The sequence below is a fragment of the Psittacula echo genome (genome assembly GCF_963264785.1).
Source record: "Psittacula echo genome assembly, chromosome: 4".
NCBI lineage: Eukaryota > Metazoa > Chordata > Aves > Psittaciformes > Psittacidae > Psittacula > Psittacula echo.
The window spans coordinates 22492946-22511201 of NC_137738.1; the positions used below are offsets into that span (position 1 = coordinate 22492946).

The following is an 18256-nucleotide window of genomic DNA, read 5'->3' on the forward strand; positions in this document are numbered from 1 at the left end:
TAAGCTTCCTGTAAAAACATTCACATCATTCCAAGAGTGACTAAATGTTTTCCATCCTCATAGTTCGCATTCCAGCCTTCCCCGCCCCTCCAGTTCATTACATGAAAAATATCAGTCCCCAGTACTGGGCAAGAGAATTTCCTTCCTGGATTTGACATACCTAATGCCTTGCGGGAATTTTTTCCCCCCAGTGTTTAGCGATCTGTGCTAACTATCAGGGTTCAACAATTCAGCATCACATAACTATTTATAAAACGTATGCAAGGACTTAAGATGATACCACTTTCTAATGTCACAAAATCGTCTGAAAATATATTCACTAACACTTCAAACATATAGTTCATTTTAGCAGGCTTTGTTTAAAAATTTATTCATACCGTCAGCCTGAAACGACTTAAATATTTTTTTTCCTTGAAAGTTAACTATTAGAATATATTAAATATAGTAACTATTATAATTGTTGCAAACTGAAGAAGCCTCATATGAACCAAAGGTGCATGGGGGTGGGTGGGAGGTGTGGTGTTCTTTTTTACAGTGATGCAATCAAAATGCTCACAGATTTTCCATTCCTAAGATATGAAGTTAAAAACTTTTGCTGATGTAATCAATTCTTTTGGTTTTCGGTTTAACAGGCATGCATACTCTTCAAATACATTTTAATGCTGATAAGTTTGGATTTTTTTAATATAATTTTAGGTGGAGTGAAATGAAGAAATAACCACCTTTATTAAAGCAGAATCAATTAAGCTTATCAAGAAGCGTCTGAGTAGATTAAGGCAGCCATTCCGTTATCGTTACTAGGTGAAGATACAGCACTAAATTAGTGTGCGTCTGGGGCAAATCTATGAATACTATAGATGCTGAAAAGAATTAATTAGAGGATCCATGAGGTTCTTTATAAGTGAGACATCCTTAGCTGAACTGATGTATATATTCATTAGGATTCTTTGGTTATTCATCCTTTCAGTAGTCTTCCACTTAAATTGATGATGAATCACTGAAAACTAGGAAAATGTTAATTTATACTAGCATACACCAGCATTCTGACTTTCTAAAACTCAGAAGGACTTTCACTGGAAGTAGGTTTCATTATACCCTGGATGGTGTGGTTCAACAAGCTCAGCTGCCTTGTCTAAAATCACTATGCTAAATCATGATCTGGCAAATGCAAGCTCAATTCTCTACAGCACAGTGTTTGCATCCCTTAATTGACTTTGATGAAAAGGCTGGTTGAGAGCTACAGCGCTGCTGTTGAACAATAACTTATACTTCACACTCTAAGGAGATTTCTAGGCCCAAATCCTGTGCCGGTGAACACTGCTCACTACCACTGACTTCATCCTGAATGAATCAGATTTCTTTTCACTGGACTCTGCTGTCTGTTTTTACTTAATGAAGTGCTGGACACGCTAAAGGAACTGAATTGAATTACATCTCAGCTAGAGTTTGGAGCCCTTTATTGATGAAAATGTTAATTTCTTTTTGTGAAGATAAAGTGTCAGCCATAATGACAGCAAAGTAATGTGGGCTTTATTCATGAAAATCCTCCGAGGGGATTTTGTTTAACACTTAATTTCTCATTCACGGCTTATGCTGGCACCCTGCCACCTGTACCTGAGAGCTCTCATGCAGAAGGACATACTGCAAGATAACCAATTACTGAGTATCACTGGATTGGGTTGCCTTCCCTATGAATAGCTTGAGCCTCTGGGAGAGGCAAAGGAACAGAAGCAACCATAGACTTTCGTTAAGTCACATTTCCGGCATCAGTGCCAGTGCTGAGCACTTGTATTTCTTACCTTGTTGAAAAAATACAAATCAGGTATTTTCATACTACCCTAACCAATATTTACTTGCTGTGAACACAACTATTACTCCAATTTGCAAATGGCTGTCCACAGATGCAGATGGCCTCAGGGAAACATGGTTATTTCTATCACTGTAGCTTGTTTGGTGCTATTCATATGCTGTCACATATTGACACTAAACAGCTATTTTAAGGTCTGGTATTCACTTTTTTATTTGGTAAAATAGATCAACAGTATAAGTGCTAACTTAAACCACACCAATTTTATTTAGAAAATAAACAATTGTTAGCCCAACAGAGAAGCAAGCAGCTCTGTAAGCAGCAGTAGTAACACCAGCTGATTGCCAATAGATCTGGTTACCCCCAACAGAACAGGTACACAGACCAGATTCTGTGAAAAACCTCCAAATCTAAAGAATCATAGAATGGTTCTCTTTGAGGCTTCCTCCTGCTGCAAGAAGCCACTGGCTCTAACTGTGGGGAAAATACAGAGGGCTAGTATGATTACCTAACCTTTGGCTCTTTATGAAGGCAGTCTAGAAAACAAAGAAAGAAAAAACCAGACTAAATAGATAAAAGATTAAACAAACAAAGGCAAATCCCAAAAGACCCAATATCATGACAGCAGCTACAGAAGCTATATAGAAGCATCTATCAGAAGGTTAAAACTAATTCTGTAGTTGGATCCACAGATTGTGGGCCTGCTTTTCCCAGCTCTCACCACTGAAAGGAAGTGCCTTCCTTCAAAAGCTGTATTGTCTGAAGAGCTTGAGTTTGGGGACAGGCCAATGAAGGCAGGTCTTCTCCTCCACACTAATCTGTCACAGCGCGACTCTGTCTCTAGCCCCATGCCTTATTGGTGACTCTTGCTTTCTGCCTTCCCCCTCCACTCCTGGAAACAGCCGCCTCAAACTAGCCAGCCCCCTCCTCGCAACTTGGGCTTTTGTCTCCCATAGAATGGTTTGGGTTGGAAGGAACCTTTAAAGACCATCTAGTTCCAAACCCCCTGCCATGAGCAGGAACATCTTCAACTGGATCAGGTTGCTCAGAGCCCCATCCAACCTTGACCTTGACTGTTTCTGGGGATGGGGCAGCCACAGCTTCTCCGGGCAACCTGTACAGCCCTTGCACAGCCCGGACATGGTTGTGCCAGAAAAGTGGCAAGAACTGACAAGGGCAGACATACAACAAGACGACATACTGACAGAAGGATTTCGACCACTTTGATGTTTACTTAAAAAGAGAACCCCAGCAGCTACATATTGATGAGCCACAGCTGTAACTTTCATAAACACTGAGACTTACACGTGAATTACTATTACAGCTTTCAGTTATGTATTCAATTTCCTGAGCAACTCTCCTTTCACTGAAGCTGAAAATAAACTATGATGCCCCTAACGCATTAGGAAGACAATCTTAGTCACAACAAACCACAGGAGGAATTTTGTTTCCCTCAACAATTTCCTTTCTTCCTGTAAAACATATCTTCCCTCTTGCAATTTGGTGCCATTCTTTCTTGTTTTATCTTTTTCTTTGCAATAACCTTTTAGGCACTTGAAGACTGATATCTTCTCATTCAGATTTCATCATTTCCACTTTAAGCTAAACCAACACAATTTATTCAGTCTGTCTTCCTGTTTTGCAAATTTTGGACTGTGCTCACGGCTCGTCTTCTGACTCTTTCCAACTTGCTTCCATCTTTTTCAGAGGAACAATATCCAGAAAAGATCCAACACCCTTATACGTCAGCTAGGGACATACCCACCCATAGGAAAGAGGGCAAAAACAATTACTTCAGGTCTTGCAAACTGTATTCTTGATCATAATTTCAGTATGGTGTTTGCCTTCTCAAAGCTCTGTTAATTTTTCTTTCCCCTTAATTATCAGACTTCTCCCAAAGAACTGCTATTTAACCATTACTCTGGTTCAGGACTCATGAAAAATCTCCTCCAAGAGTAGAGCACTGTATTTACCCTTACTGAATTTGGCCAACATCTTTCTGCACACTCTCTACTTTAAAACAAACATACGAATTTATACTCTGCTCTCAAAGATACCGGATGCCCTTTTTAGCTTTGGTGTCTGTAGGTAAATTAAGTTTAGCTTTGATCTGAGCTACTGTAAACATCAGAGCTGGACACAGCACAGATACCAGTGGATACCAACTACAGGACAAGTCAAAAAAAGGCTGCCCACAGATTTGAAGACTAAATCCATACACAAACCCCTTGTATTGCAGCACCACACGTGTACATACCCATCCTCCACACACCTACCACATGTTCCTATCTCTTCCACCCCATCAATCTCCCCAGGGAGCTCCAGTGTAAAGCATCTTGAGCACTTCAGTCAGCTTCCCCTTTCCACCAGCAGCATCAATAGACAAGATTCAAGTGAGGAGAGCTGAATAATTACCCTCTTTCTCCAAGCCAAGCAAATCCCAGAAACTTACTCGGAAAATTACACATCTCAAACCAATTTCACTGTCTAATCAACACTGGTGCGTGTATTTGTGTGGGCTACGTGCACACATACAGGATATACACTGTGGATATGTATAGAGAAGCGTGTGAAGAAGCATTAAAAAGGGTTTACTGTGGACAACTGATACAAAACAAGTCTGTATGGTATTATTACGTATCACAATTACTACTCCTTGATCTCTAATTCAGAAAGCTGTGAACAGCTGTTTCTATATAACTTCAGTCTCTACAATCCTTGGAATCTGCTTTTCTCACTGCTGTAGTAACAACACTGAGATTTTGCTTTGCCTAGAAGGTTGGACCAGGTGATCCTTCAGGTCCCCTTCCAACCTGGCATTCTATTATTCTACGATACTTTGGTCTGAACTTACTGTGTTCAAAGGCTGAATGCATTCGTGTGCTGACATACTGCGCTGATTATTTCAAGAACCTGTGTACACAGAATTTCTACTACATTATGTTTAATCTTGGACTGCAGAGTTTTTTGAAAGCGTAATCCAGGAACAATTTTATCCTTGTGTAGCTGCAGGAATGTAAACTTATCTAGGGGAACAGATACTTCCTTCATTGAAGCTGATTATAAAACAGCCAGGAAATAACTGAATTGGCAGAACCATAACTGCAGCAATATTTAGATTGAAAAAATAGAGGAAAATATAGAAGTGACTGATACAAATAACCATTTACTCTGGATGAGCTGCAGGCAGGTCAGATCCACAAGCAACATTGCTTAGGATTTGCCCATCAGTTTCATGTCCCACAAACCACTCTACCCCTCAACACTCCAAACAAAATAAGTGATAGAAATATCTTTGATTAAATATTTTCTTTCACATACTAAAGAGCTAATATCTTACATGCATAAAATAAGTTCGCACAACTGAAGCTATCTGCTGTCAAGTGGGTTCTCTTATGTGTAAACAGAAGTCTGATGAGAAATAAATGCATACTTAAAAATACTGATAAGCATATAATACATATAATATACTGATAATACATATAATACATATAAGCATATAGACTTTCTGCCTTGTTATTCTTGATCTAATGCCTATCTTTAAATGAAAATATGGGCTTGAATTGGTTCATCACCAACTAAATTGATAAAAACAATAGAAAGATTTCAAGAGTCATCAGTGTTCCTGCTTTAGAGCTGAAGTATAGCTATGAGTCTAGAAGGAAAAGAATTGTTTCCTACATTCTGCACTAGTGAAAAAAAAAAAAAGTGAAGTAGTTCATGTAAACAGAGCTATAAAAAAAGGTTAAGCTGTGGTAGTGCAGATTTAATGGGGTAGCATGCAGAAAAGCATCCTATGGCTGACACTGCTGTTTTTTAATTCCTCTTATGAAAAAATGTGCCTGGAATGTATTTTACTGTTTGTAGATCTTCACTAAATGTACTGCACATCTTTTTCATTAGCATCATTAAAATCAAGGGATTGACTTGTTAGTCTGCTTCCCAGCAAGAACCTTCTAATCACAAGTCATAGCAGCCTAGCGTTTATTTCACACCCCAAAACAGAACTTCAAGAAGTTTACTGGTAGCCTTGACTGGTTTATTTCTCAGAGATCTTTTGATTTATTACTATTGCAAGAGAAGTCGTTAAGTCTCAGATGCTCAGTAATTTCTCATAATGTCATCTGAAACTGCTTCTTGCAAACTTAATTTTTTATATTTTGGGTTCGAGCATCTGAACACACTGCTAAGTTTTAATAGTTCAGATTTTGGATCTTTGAAATATTCCCAAATATATAGTCTTAAATAACTAATTGCTGGTTTCATCACTTATGTAATTTCTTTACCACTTGATTGTTTACTTGGCAGTATGCACTACCAAATAAACATCAAGTCAAGTATGATGCTTCTAAGCCTAAAATTTAGGAAGTCGCTCAAAATACCAGTCAATATTACTCTCCTCCAAATGACAAACTCAAAACCACATGACTACAATTAAGTGCACATCTAAATGACTACAATTAAACATACATCATACAACAGCTAACATGGCAAACAGAAAAAAAAACTAGTCAGATTATTTTCAGAGAAAATATAACTAAGATGACACAAGAATCATTATTATTGATTCCATGATGCTATTGTGTCAGTCTTGACTTATTTATCATAACTTGCATCATAGTTTAACACCATACCTCATCCCCACAACAAAACAACCTTTATGGACTTAAGTAGTTGCTAGCTACTTCTGCTTCTAAGAGTAAAAACACGTGATAAAACAGAATTATCTAACCTAGTCCAGATGAGCTAACTTGAGTCCTGAGAGCATTGCAGAGGCATTAGTGTGCTATGTTAATGAAGCACCAGCAGGGCTATGTTGCAGCCTTTAGTAATGAACAATGGAAGCCTATGCTATACCATGACTGCTTCCCATGGTTCATCATAATTATCTCAGTCTGATATAGATAAGCATTTAATCCAATTATCTCTCATCCACCTTCTTGAATCTGGAAGAGGAAAAAGAGACATTTGTCTATTCTTCTCTCAATGGAGAAAAAAAACCAAACCCTTCAACATACTTCCATTAACCTCTCTCTCCATCCTACCTTCCCAAGCTTGCTCACATACATGCTAAATAATGAGCATTTAACATATAGTTAAAAACTTACTCAGTTACACAAGATAATATCATCCTTTGTAAGCTTCACTGAAATAATTACATCCCATATCAAGCTATATTGTGCAAAGAGATTTTCAGTTGAAACTAAATGACACTGATGAATGCAACCAGGAATAATCCATTTATCAGTAATACCAGCCAATGCACATTTTGATTGTCTAACTTCTGTATTTATTAATGAGCTTTAAGAGCAACAAACAGTTAAATTGGTGAACAATGCTAATCTTAAATGATTTCTTACTATACTCTTTTGGGCCAAAAGGGTACCAAATATTGTCACATATAGGTATAGTTAAGCCATGCTTATTTTTTCCACCCTCAGTAGTTTCTTCCATCACAGGCAATGCTATGCCAGCTACTTCAATTCTCAAAAATTTTAAAGTAAACCAAGAATGACCAGGTAAGCAGCAGTCATGACAGACTGAAGCATAACAATGGAAATACCAGTCTTACCTTCACACACTGGGCAGCACTCCCCAGGAACTTTAACAGGATTTAGACAGCTCTGCCCACAGGCTGTTGCAACACAGTATGGATTTCCATTGATGCACTGGCAGAAAGTACAGTCGTCATCTCGCCAGCGGTCTCCGTGAGCTTGGATCTGACCATTGGCATAGCAGCCAGCAGGGTTATTTACTGGATAAACTGGGTCTGAAATGAGACAAATTGCAAAAGAACAAGAAGTTTTATATTCCCTTTTACACCTAAATTTTACACGAGTAACTGCAGTATTGTGATTTTACAATACCTAGAAAGTGTAAAGTGCAGCCACTACCAAAACCTGAAATAACCACACTGTGGTAGACAGTGATAAAATAAAGTAGGTAACAAATTAGGTATTTCAATATTGAAATTTACTATCAAAAAAGTTAAGTCAACTTATACGGAACATTCACTTTTAACTATTTCAACTCAAGTTTGGTATGTAACAACTACAAGGCTTAATTTTTTGATTTTCTGATTTTGTTCTTCATAACAAAATGGATCTTGGATCTGTTGACCCATTTTTTGTCCCAACTTAAATTCTGAAGAAAACTGAAAATATCTCCATGAATTAGAATGACTCATATCAACATCACACCACTGTTTTATAGTATAAGCAAAGACGAGACCTGGCACATTTCTTGCTGGAACAAGGAGACTGCCTTAAGCTACATCTCATCACCATTTTGGACATACACTAGTTTTCCTGAAAAGATGATGTGGCTTGGTTTTCAATTTTATTTTAGTTGGAAGCCACAAGACCCACTTACCTGCTACCAATCAAGTTAAGAATCGGCTATGTAAATAACAGAATTTTGGGGACATACTTTGTATAAGATTTATCCTCAAGTTTTGTGCACATAAATTATGCAACTCTGTACATGCTAATTCATTACTTGAAATAAAAGCAGCTTTTACTCTTCAGAAATGTGACAAGCGACACTGATATTTACAGCAAAAAACCCCAAATGTATTACGTAAATATATGCAACTTATCACAGTGGCTAATAAAAGGTAACTGTGACTCAAAAATTAAATATCTAAGAATGTCCAGTAAATAGGTCAAGTTTTCAAAGAAAACAATCATATAAATTACACATTAAAGCAAATTCAATATATTAAAACAAATAAATACAACTACAAGCATTTTTGTTTATTTAGCTGACACCAAGTAGCAGATATTGAATAGGCCCAAGTCATTTACATATAAGTCAATTTTCAAAAAGTGTTAAGTTTGAAGGACTTGGGAGAAAAGATGTATCCTATCTAAAGGGAAAAAAGAAGGACTTGAAATTTCATCACTCCCCTTTGGGAGGGAGGCAATGCATTTTAAGTGTATATCCTAATAACTGTTGTCTTATAAACCATTATATCACCTTATGACAGTATCTGAATATTTGGAGCGAAACTGCGCACAACTTTTAACTCTACTTCACATTCACTTCTATCCTGAATGTTAGTTACATTCCCAATTTTAGCAGAATTAGTTAAGTCAATATAAATCCCCAGATGTTTGGAAAATGAGACATTTCAAAATTAAAACATTTCCTAATCTCTTAATTTTGCACCTTTTATGTTTTAGGATTACCTTGCTCTTGTAATTCTCTATTTTTACCTAGCCAAAACCCCAAATGATAAATAAACAAATGAAGTGAACTTTATCATTCAGCTCATGTATGGGATTCTGATTGACGCAGGAATAGAGAAGGAACAGAAAAGCCATATAAGACTCGTGTTATTTGCAATAGTCTTTTATGTGTACCAAAACACAAAGTTCTCAGTACCCTTAAAAGGTCAGTAGTATTTAAAGATAACTCAAACCCAGAAAAATTTATTTCCTGAATGCTGAGGTATCCCTACAGGACTTTGAGAAATAATTCTTCCTGGAGCTAAGGCAAGAAGTGCTTTTGCCTGTGCTACATAACGCTCATCAAATTTACCATTTGCCATTTGAAAACTGCTGCAGAAAAGAAGAAAGCATTATATTTCTTTGTATTTCTATCATCAAGAAAACATTAGTAGGAAACAATCTTGAAAATCAGTCATGAAATAATCAATTAGAAAGACAGCAGGTAGAAAAAAAATGCCAACTCTTCATCAACTAGAAAAGCATCAATGGGTGGGCTGTTAAGTATACATTCTGCCCATTTAGAAGAATTACCTTGTCCATTTAGGTGTCATTAACCCAAATTATTAAGGAAGGGATCAGGGCTTTCTTTTAAGTCTTTAAAGGAACCCTGAAAACTGTAATACATTAATGAGGCCAGTTGTATAGTCTCATTTAAAAGAATCCCACTAAATCAAAAGGTATTTATAGTAAAACCCAAGACATATCTTACCATCCAATCATTCGAAAGTCAGAAATAAGACTTCCTTGATTTAGTGCTAAACCCTATCAGAAAAGCATGCAACAGAAACAAGCAAGCCAAACAGCACCAGATGATCTGATGAAGGAGCCTGTAACTTGGGATCTCAGTCAGCTGAGCAGAAATTAACCACAGCCAACACTTGAAAAAGAAGATTGTAGGCAGTAATTATAAATCATTACCCATTTTTTCTGTCTACTAAGGACCTGTGTCAAGAAGAAATTTCCATTACAGGCTTAAAACATACTAACTCAAACCCAAAATTAAATGTTAACAGGTTTTCTTGAAAATTTGATTCAAAACCTGAGAAATAAATTTTTAGCACTGTATGATGATATGGTAGAATAATTTATTGATAAATTGTAAGATAGCTGAATACTTAAATCACCAGAGAGGATGAATGATGCATCTGGAACTGTAAGTCCAATATGGAAAATCATCATCCGCATCTGAATATGACAGAGCTGATATAAGGAGTCCAGACACAGCAGATCTACAGTTACATCATGAAGTATCTATATAGATTGCCATAATGATTTCATAATGACAAATCTCAGAATATTCACAGATGTGAAAAATAGTAATTATACCAAACCCCCTCAGATTTCACACATTCTGTAATGTCAGCAGCTCATACAGCAGTTTCTTCAGGAGTGGATCTGCACTTACTCACGAAGGGTTTCACCACATCAGATGTGCCTTCTCTAAACTTTTCCAACCTGTCACTAAATGATGATATAGCACTGAACCTATTGCACACACACACCTATCCCCCAGCTTTAAGGCTCTTAAGAGCATAGGCACAACTTTAGCAGGAAAGACCTGGCATCCTGCCTCCAAATATAGTAAAAAATGAAGTCTAGGCCAGATCTTAAACACAGGGCAAACGTGGACTGATAATCCTCTTTAAAATACTTAAGCGTACAGCCTTTGTATTTCAGCTTCTCTATGCGCGAACACCACATTTCAATCTACCTGATATGAACTGATACACTAGAATACATAAAAATAAAAATACTCTTTGAAGAATGACTTCCTACCTCACCACCCTAGTGTTTCATTATCCAGATTTTGGACTTTTTTTTTTTTTTTTTTTAAATCTCTGAAAAAGTTTTCAATTGTTAGTAACAAAACAAACTACCAAAACAGTATCCTTCACTACATCTGTGCTGACTGAGAAGGTCCAGCTCTTACAGCTGCCTCTTTTAGACTTGTTTTTATGAGCTTCTCTGGAATGAAACAAAACTGTAACAGGTCTTTTGGATTATTTGTTCCTAACAAGGAACTACAGGAATACTGATATTAAACACACTGCAAAGTGTTTGAAAGTGACACTAATGATTAGATTCTTCTCCTCTTAGGAGGAGATTTGAGTTTTCCAGCTCATTTTGGTTATTAAGAAGTCATTCCTAAGTTCACAATTAAACACAGGGACCAGGAGTGCTTCACAGGCCTTTTTTCTATGTGGTGGCCTTATTCTGTCCCCCGCTGAGGCAAGATCCAAGTATAGACCGCCAGCCCCACCAACCTCTACTGGAATCCTGGTCATATTCTGGCAGAAGATGCATCAAATATTTTCTAGCATAAGCAAGAGGGTCAGCATGAAATTTCCAACAGGACCCTTTTTGGGAGGACTTGCAGCTCTAGCAAGCAGAGCAGGCTGTCAACAGGGCAAAGCAGGAAGACACTCAGGTTTGATTACTACCCCATTTCTCTGCTATAATTGTTGAGAAGAGAAGGGGTATGCCTTGCTCTAGTTGAGCAGAACAAGACTGGAAGAAGCAGGTTGCAGTGGAAATGTGTCGTAGGGCCACCATTACTGCTTCAGAGGAGCCTGTCTGAATACTTGGTGCAGAAATTAGGAGCAGTTTGTTAAGTCCTTTGGGAAGAAGGTCCCCGTAGAAGTACAGCACATCTGACCATATCTAAGGAAGTTCTGATGCAGAAGGGAAACATGAGGAAACCCAGACAGCTCTGTATAAAAAGGGCAGAGTGTCAACATCAGAGAAGCACTGCAAAGAACAAGACAGCACACTCAGACACAGCAAAAGGGTAAAAATAAACCAAATTAAGGAGGAATCTGTAAACTCTAGAGGAAGAAAATAAAGCACTTTGCTGATTTGCACTGAACAAGCAAATAAAAATGAAGCAGCACAATTAATAAGCAAATGGGATTAAAAAGATAGTGTACCTTCACACACTGGGCAGCACTCTCCTTCTGGCACATAGTACCTGTCACAGTGTAGCTCACCACACTGGGCAGAGAAACAAATGGAGACTCCACCTTGGCATCGACAAAAACGACAAGCATCCATTCGAAACATGTCTCCATCATAATATTCCATGCTGTTAAATATGCAAGTTGGCTTCACTTCTGAAAGTAGGAGGGGAACAAAAAAAAAAAAAAAGGAAAGCATTTTACAGATATTGGTGAGAAATAAACTCATGTTGCTACTGACAAGAGAAAGCTGACTTTTCTTTCATTTTTGAACTAAATTTTTTTTTAAAGAACATAGCATATTTTACTGTCGGTTTCAACAATGGAAGAAAATAAAATGGTATTCTAAACAGGGGAAGTTCAGGTTAGACGGAAGAAGTTTTCTCCTGTGAGGGTGGTGAGGCACTGGAACAGGCTGCCCGAAGAAGTGGTAAATGCTCCATCCCTGGCGGTGTTCAAGGCCAGGTTGGATGAGACCTTGGGTGACATGGTTTAGTGTGAGGTGTCCCTGCCCTTGGCAGGGAGTTGGAACTAGATGATCCTTTCCAAACCTAACCGTTCTGTGATTCTATGATTCTATGATTCCATGCATAATTAAAGTCTCCTTTTTAACAAAATCAAATACTGAAAGAAGGCTATGGCACAGATATTTCTTCATAGGTGTTAAATATTTCTTATTCTGGATGAGACAGAAGCTACTTCAAATTTCAGCACAGGAAGCAATGGATTTTTCTGTTTTCAGAAGACAATTTCTGATGTTTCTTAAGTGTAATCTTCCTTTCTGCATGACTCAATACACAGGTGGATAAATTGCACTAAAGCTGTTCAGGCAATAGGGATATGTTTAAAGCAAAACCCAAACTCATTTTGTGACTACTTGATCTGTTATGCAGAACTGAATACTACTCAGTTCAAGCAACATGGAGCTGTACTAGTCAGCTCACATCTATACTCCCCAAAGAAAATAACCTCAATTCTAATAAATATTTATGTGATCACTTTAATGTATATAGATGACTATTTCTTGTATGCCTTCATCTACAGCAGATCCCTAACATTTACGCAAACCTGAATTTTGTGGAAAACTGAAAGCCTCCGAAAACTGTTAAGTATTTTGGAATGGAACAGTTTGCAGATTTAACCACCTGTTTAAAATTATTGTCACTTTTTTATACCAAGGAGGTTTGCTTCCAGAATATGAAGCAGATCCACATGTCAAGAATACAACATAAGGTTTCCTTGGAGCTTCTGACCTTACAGTTACCCACATATACAAATTTTCTTCCACCAGCAGAGTGTATTCTGTTCAATCAGCCCAACTGAGACACACACAATGCTGTGTACTTCAACAGCCCAGTGCTGAATCATTGTGACTCAAGACACCCTAGAAGAAATACTCCAAATTTATGTTCAGCTGTAACACATCACATTAGTCATTAGGAAATCATGAGTTCAGTTTCATCGTGACATTACTGATTGAGTTAAGCCTCCTTCCTCTTCTGAATAAACTTCTTGGCCTTCTATGGTACTAGCCCAAGAAAGCTGAAAACATTTTAATTTTTGATTTTTTTTCAAAGTAGCTGAAGTCAAAGAATATGTAGTAAATAGATGTAGTTTTCCAGAAGCTAAAAATCTGGTATTCTCAAAAGCCAAAGGTTCTGCAAACAGGAAGTTACTAATTTCAGCAACAAAGTCAAAATTAAAAAGATTACCTAACTGTGGATAAAACCATCAAATTTCATTGCAGCTGAACTAAAACAGGAAAGGAAAAAAAGCTTCATTACCTATGTTGCTGATTTCTGCTGAAGAGATGGAAAAGACTACTTAGTTACATGTGCAATGCCTAGTCACACAGGGCTGAAAAATGTGCCCACTATGTAGTCAGGTGATTTTTCTTTTTGGGTTAGGGCTCAGTATCACATGGGAGATGAAAAATATTTATGGAAAATTCAGCATTTGCAGGTTCCTTTCCACCCATTCCAATCCTCTTACTTCTTGGGGCTAAAAACTTTTCACCTGGTTTATTCTTGACAATGATACGGGTTTTCTTCAAATCTCTAAAGCATTGCAAGGACTCTAGCGTTTCTTTCCACATATGCTTATATTTTGCTCCAGCCCCGAGTCATTTAACATGATTGTAAAGCGTTAGAGTTGAAACTTGGAAGAATCCTGACCAATGTTTGGTTATAATGGGCCTGTTCTGTCTTCAAGACATAATCTAGAAAGCAGCATTTAAAAAAAAAAACAAACCAGGAGGAAATACCACTGTGCTGGGTCAGGAAAGCAGGTATGACCTCATTAGAAAGCAATTCACATAAACAAACACTTGAGAAATATTTCAAGTTTATGCAGCTCAAGCTGTTAGTTTAAAAACCTTCTTAAAAAGGGGTAAGTGCCAATACAGTTCAAAAGGCCTTTAATCTATTGGCTCCAGACTTTACTGGTTTGATTGCAGCCTTCCAGATTTTTAATGATTTAATGATTCCCACCCCCCCATCCCATCCCCAAAACAGTAGATCTGAATTCCTGCCTAGTTTGAAGTAGAAACATTATCTTCCATGAATTATCATTAATTTTTAAAGTGTCCAAATAAGACCAAAGAAGTAACTGTAAGTCTGTAAAGCAGAGTATGTTTTCTCCCTACAATGAAAACCACAACAGAATCTCACTATATGTGTATTTTTACCGTCAAGATTTATGGTAGTGTATACATTCACACTAACTATTGACCTAAACCTATAAATCCAGAGACAAGGATTACTTTTGTTAGAACCATATGTAGGACTGCAGTCCTTAGACGCAGCCAAGCCAAAACAAGCACTAACCAAAGAACTGTAGCTTTAGATACTCATACAGTGGAAGCCTAATGAAAGGGTAAGCACCATGCAGTAAAATTGTAATGATGCATTTCTTTCACCCATGATATGCTGGAAGATTCTCTCAGTTCTCTTTTTTACTTATGGCCAGAATAGAGTGAAAGAACATAAAGCCAACATTAAATCAATGCATCTTTTCCTAAAGGCCAGTAACCATGAATTTATTATTCTGCCAATAAAGAGAATACAGGTAGACTTCCTCAAGTGCCAAAGCTTCATTGTGTGACAAACTAATTTGACTGAACTTCACAGCACAAAGTGCTTAAACATATCCAAACCCCCAAATCCTTTTTCTGATGCAGACTACCACTACAAAACAGCAGGCATGAGACAGACCATGGGTTTGTGAACATGAATTCAGCCTCTGCCAGATATCAGATAACCCAGTTATACAAGATTGATCTAGACCAAGCACAGATGTACAACTGCCCATCTGTGAAAGCAGCCAGGCCAGAGCAGACAGTACCCAGAACAATACAGAGTTTATACTGGCTGTGGAAGGACAGATAATACCACATCTTTTCTCCCATATAAACATGACTAAGATGGACTTGATTTGGCATTAAAGTTCCTGTCACAGGGTTAAATGAGAAATAGTGCTGGCACAAATTTAGCTTTACAGATCTCACAGCCCAGCCTTTTTGCTCTAAAAGTCAGCATTGCAGTGAGCCATAGAGCCCCATACTACAGACACAAACTGATTACTTCAAGACCTTTACCTCCCATCTGAACTACAGACAGACAATCTGTTTTATCAAACCAGCCTTCAAAGGTATTTCACCTTACTTATAAATCTAATTAAATACAGTTCTGTTGGCTGAACTAGCCCAATATAAAACTTCTGTTATTGAGATTTCTGTAGTTTCCCAATACTTGTGGTTTCCTTTGATTAGAATCATGGAACAGCTCAGAAATAAATGCAAGTTTGCACTCCATCCCTTGTGAGGCAGTGCATTAGATGCTTCAGGCATCAGCTGTCTTTAGGAAAGTTTGGGCATTTTCTTTCGTAGTATCAGAAATTCAATCCCCCCTGAAGCGGAAGCGAGATTCTGTTGTTTACAATTTTTCCTTGTTTAAAGGATTAAAAGATTCATGATTCGAGCATACTGAAGTATTTGTACCAGAGTCTTGGAAGGAACTGGAGCAAGTGCTGTGAACTTTCGATTAAATGAAAGGGAAGGAAACTGATAAACTTGAATCCTGTGTCCATATAAACAAAATACAGAAAAGCTTTCTGTTTTTTAAAAGTTGTGCTGATAAGGACTTAAAAAAACCCGTTCAGTTTCATCAGAATTAGCCCATAACAATATTAAGAGACAACAGACTGCACGCTTTTGTTTCCGTGCAAATACATAAAAACAAGCTAGGTAGGAAAAAAAGATATCATTGGGGTTCTTGCTCTTCAGGTTGTACCACTTAGGGCAGTGTATTCCCTATTAATGCAACTTCAGAATCATTCTCAAAGTCCTCTTCTAAAAAGGTCATCCAGAAACAGAGAGGTCAGAATTAAAACAAACTTGTAATGTTATTTGTAAATCAATGCAATTATTTATGCATGAATTTATACAATTATATATACATATTTGCACAGCTTTTTTTTTTTTTGTGATATGTGAGGTTTGTAAGATATTAAAAGATACTTGGGATTGATGAGGAAAATCAAATTCAGCAATTCAACTTTTATAGTAAGGTTTATAACAGAGAAAGTCTGTATCATTACATTAGAAACCACTTTTATATTCATCTGCCACGATCTATATACAGAGTCAACTACAGACAGGAGTCTTAAAAACTGTCTGTCCACCTCAACAGTAGACCCCATTCCAGGAATCTTTAGGCAGCTTCAGAAGACAGTTCTTGTGTAGGTTGATTCATGTCTCTCTTACAGTAGACAAGACTGCAAGGTGTTCCCCATAGAGGCAAAGGACTTATTTCCAAGTCACTGTATTGGCTGGAGGCTGCATCACGGCAAGATTACTCGAAAGAATCAGCTCTACCTCACACATCTCCGACTTAATCTTCTGTTTAAAACCACTGGTAATGGAGAACTGCAACCTGTCTATTAAACAATCCCACAGTTTTAAGTACTGTAACTAAGCTCAAATCATAGCAAGGGTAATTCAGGGCAGGCAGCAACAGCTAAAAACCAGAATGAAGTTTCCCAATTTTCATTACTTTTCCCATCTTTAAGTCCTACTATTTTTTCCCTTCTTTCAAATGTGCAAAATTACTGCCAAGAGGACTCATCCTGGGTGTTCCTGCATCCATCCTCTCTTACAGATGAAATTTCAATTTTTCTTCATCAGGTCATGCTTTTCAGTGTTTGACTGTTTCTGTGGCTTTCCTTAAGGCTATCCCCCTTTTGTCTATACATCCTTCTGGAAATTAAGCAGTGCTACTTTTTATCCTGCAGTAGGTTTTAGCCCTGCCACAAAAAAAAGAAGGAGCCAAGGCCACCGAGGGCCATGGCTGTGCTCTAAAACCCCAAACAGTGACAGATTTTCTTGATAAAATTGCCAAGCAATTCTTGGAAGCAAGCCATGTTCTTCATAACAGAGGAATGTGTCTAAATCCCAGTAGTCTGTCAGTCTATCAAAGGAGAAAATGCATGTTGTCATCAGTTTAGCCCTAGACAGGTTACAAAGGAATCTGAAACAATCTCAGCACCACTAAAAGGTACTGGTACAGCCTACCATTCACTGCCAGTACATCTGTGATAAGCCTCCAGTGTATATGAAAAGTTAAAAGTTTCAAGAAAAAGAATCCCCAAACCTGTAAACACAGGCTCTGGTTTGGCATTTGTTGCTTTCTTTGAGAAAAATATTTCATTCTAACCTTATCCTCTCCAAAGTGTTAGAAACCTTGTTCAAGTTTAAGCATCTAGAAATATTTGAGAATCAGAACATTACTGAAGACATGAGCTTAGAAAATTCACTTTGGCAAAAACATTACTACTTCAAAAACTAGATGTATTTTTTTTCCTTTAACTCTTAAAACCCAACAGAACTATACCATCTGGCATCTAATATTCTTTGTATATGACATACCACCAGTTCCACAGTTTCTATCTAGCATCTTGTTTTTCATTAACTGATATGAATGGAAGAAGTGAGTTAGACTTTGTCCTCATGTGATTTAAAACTCAGTCTCTACTACCCACTGACTAACCCATGCATAGTGAACCACTGTAAGGGCTTTGAATTTGGTTTCACATCTAGCTGTGGTCCCAGCAATTTCTACCCCTCCTCTTTTATTTACTTACATTTTATTTATTAATATTTTATTTGCATGCAACTACAGACTGATTGCTCTTACAAGGAATTTTTGATGGGTCTTTTGACTGGCCTCCTGTTTCAAATGTAACTGGCAATGATTTATGTTGTTTCA

General features: G+C 37.5%; 1 protein-coding gene across 1 annotated transcript in view; it reads right to left on the reverse strand.

Moving 5' to 3' along the window:
• CRIM1 (cysteine rich transmembrane BMP regulator 1) overlaps nucleotides 1-18256 on the reverse strand; it is a 183775-nt gene that overhangs the window by 48494 nt on the left and 117025 nt on the right. The window contains exons 6-7 of the mRNA XM_080614768.1: nucleotides 11967-12149; nucleotides 7380-7577 (exon numbers count right to left, since the gene is read on the reverse strand). Coding sequence (XP_080470894.1) covers nucleotides 7380-7577; nucleotides 11967-12149 — 381 coding nt within the window. The remainder of the gene's footprint in view (nucleotides 1-7379; nucleotides 7578-11966; nucleotides 12150-18256) is intronic.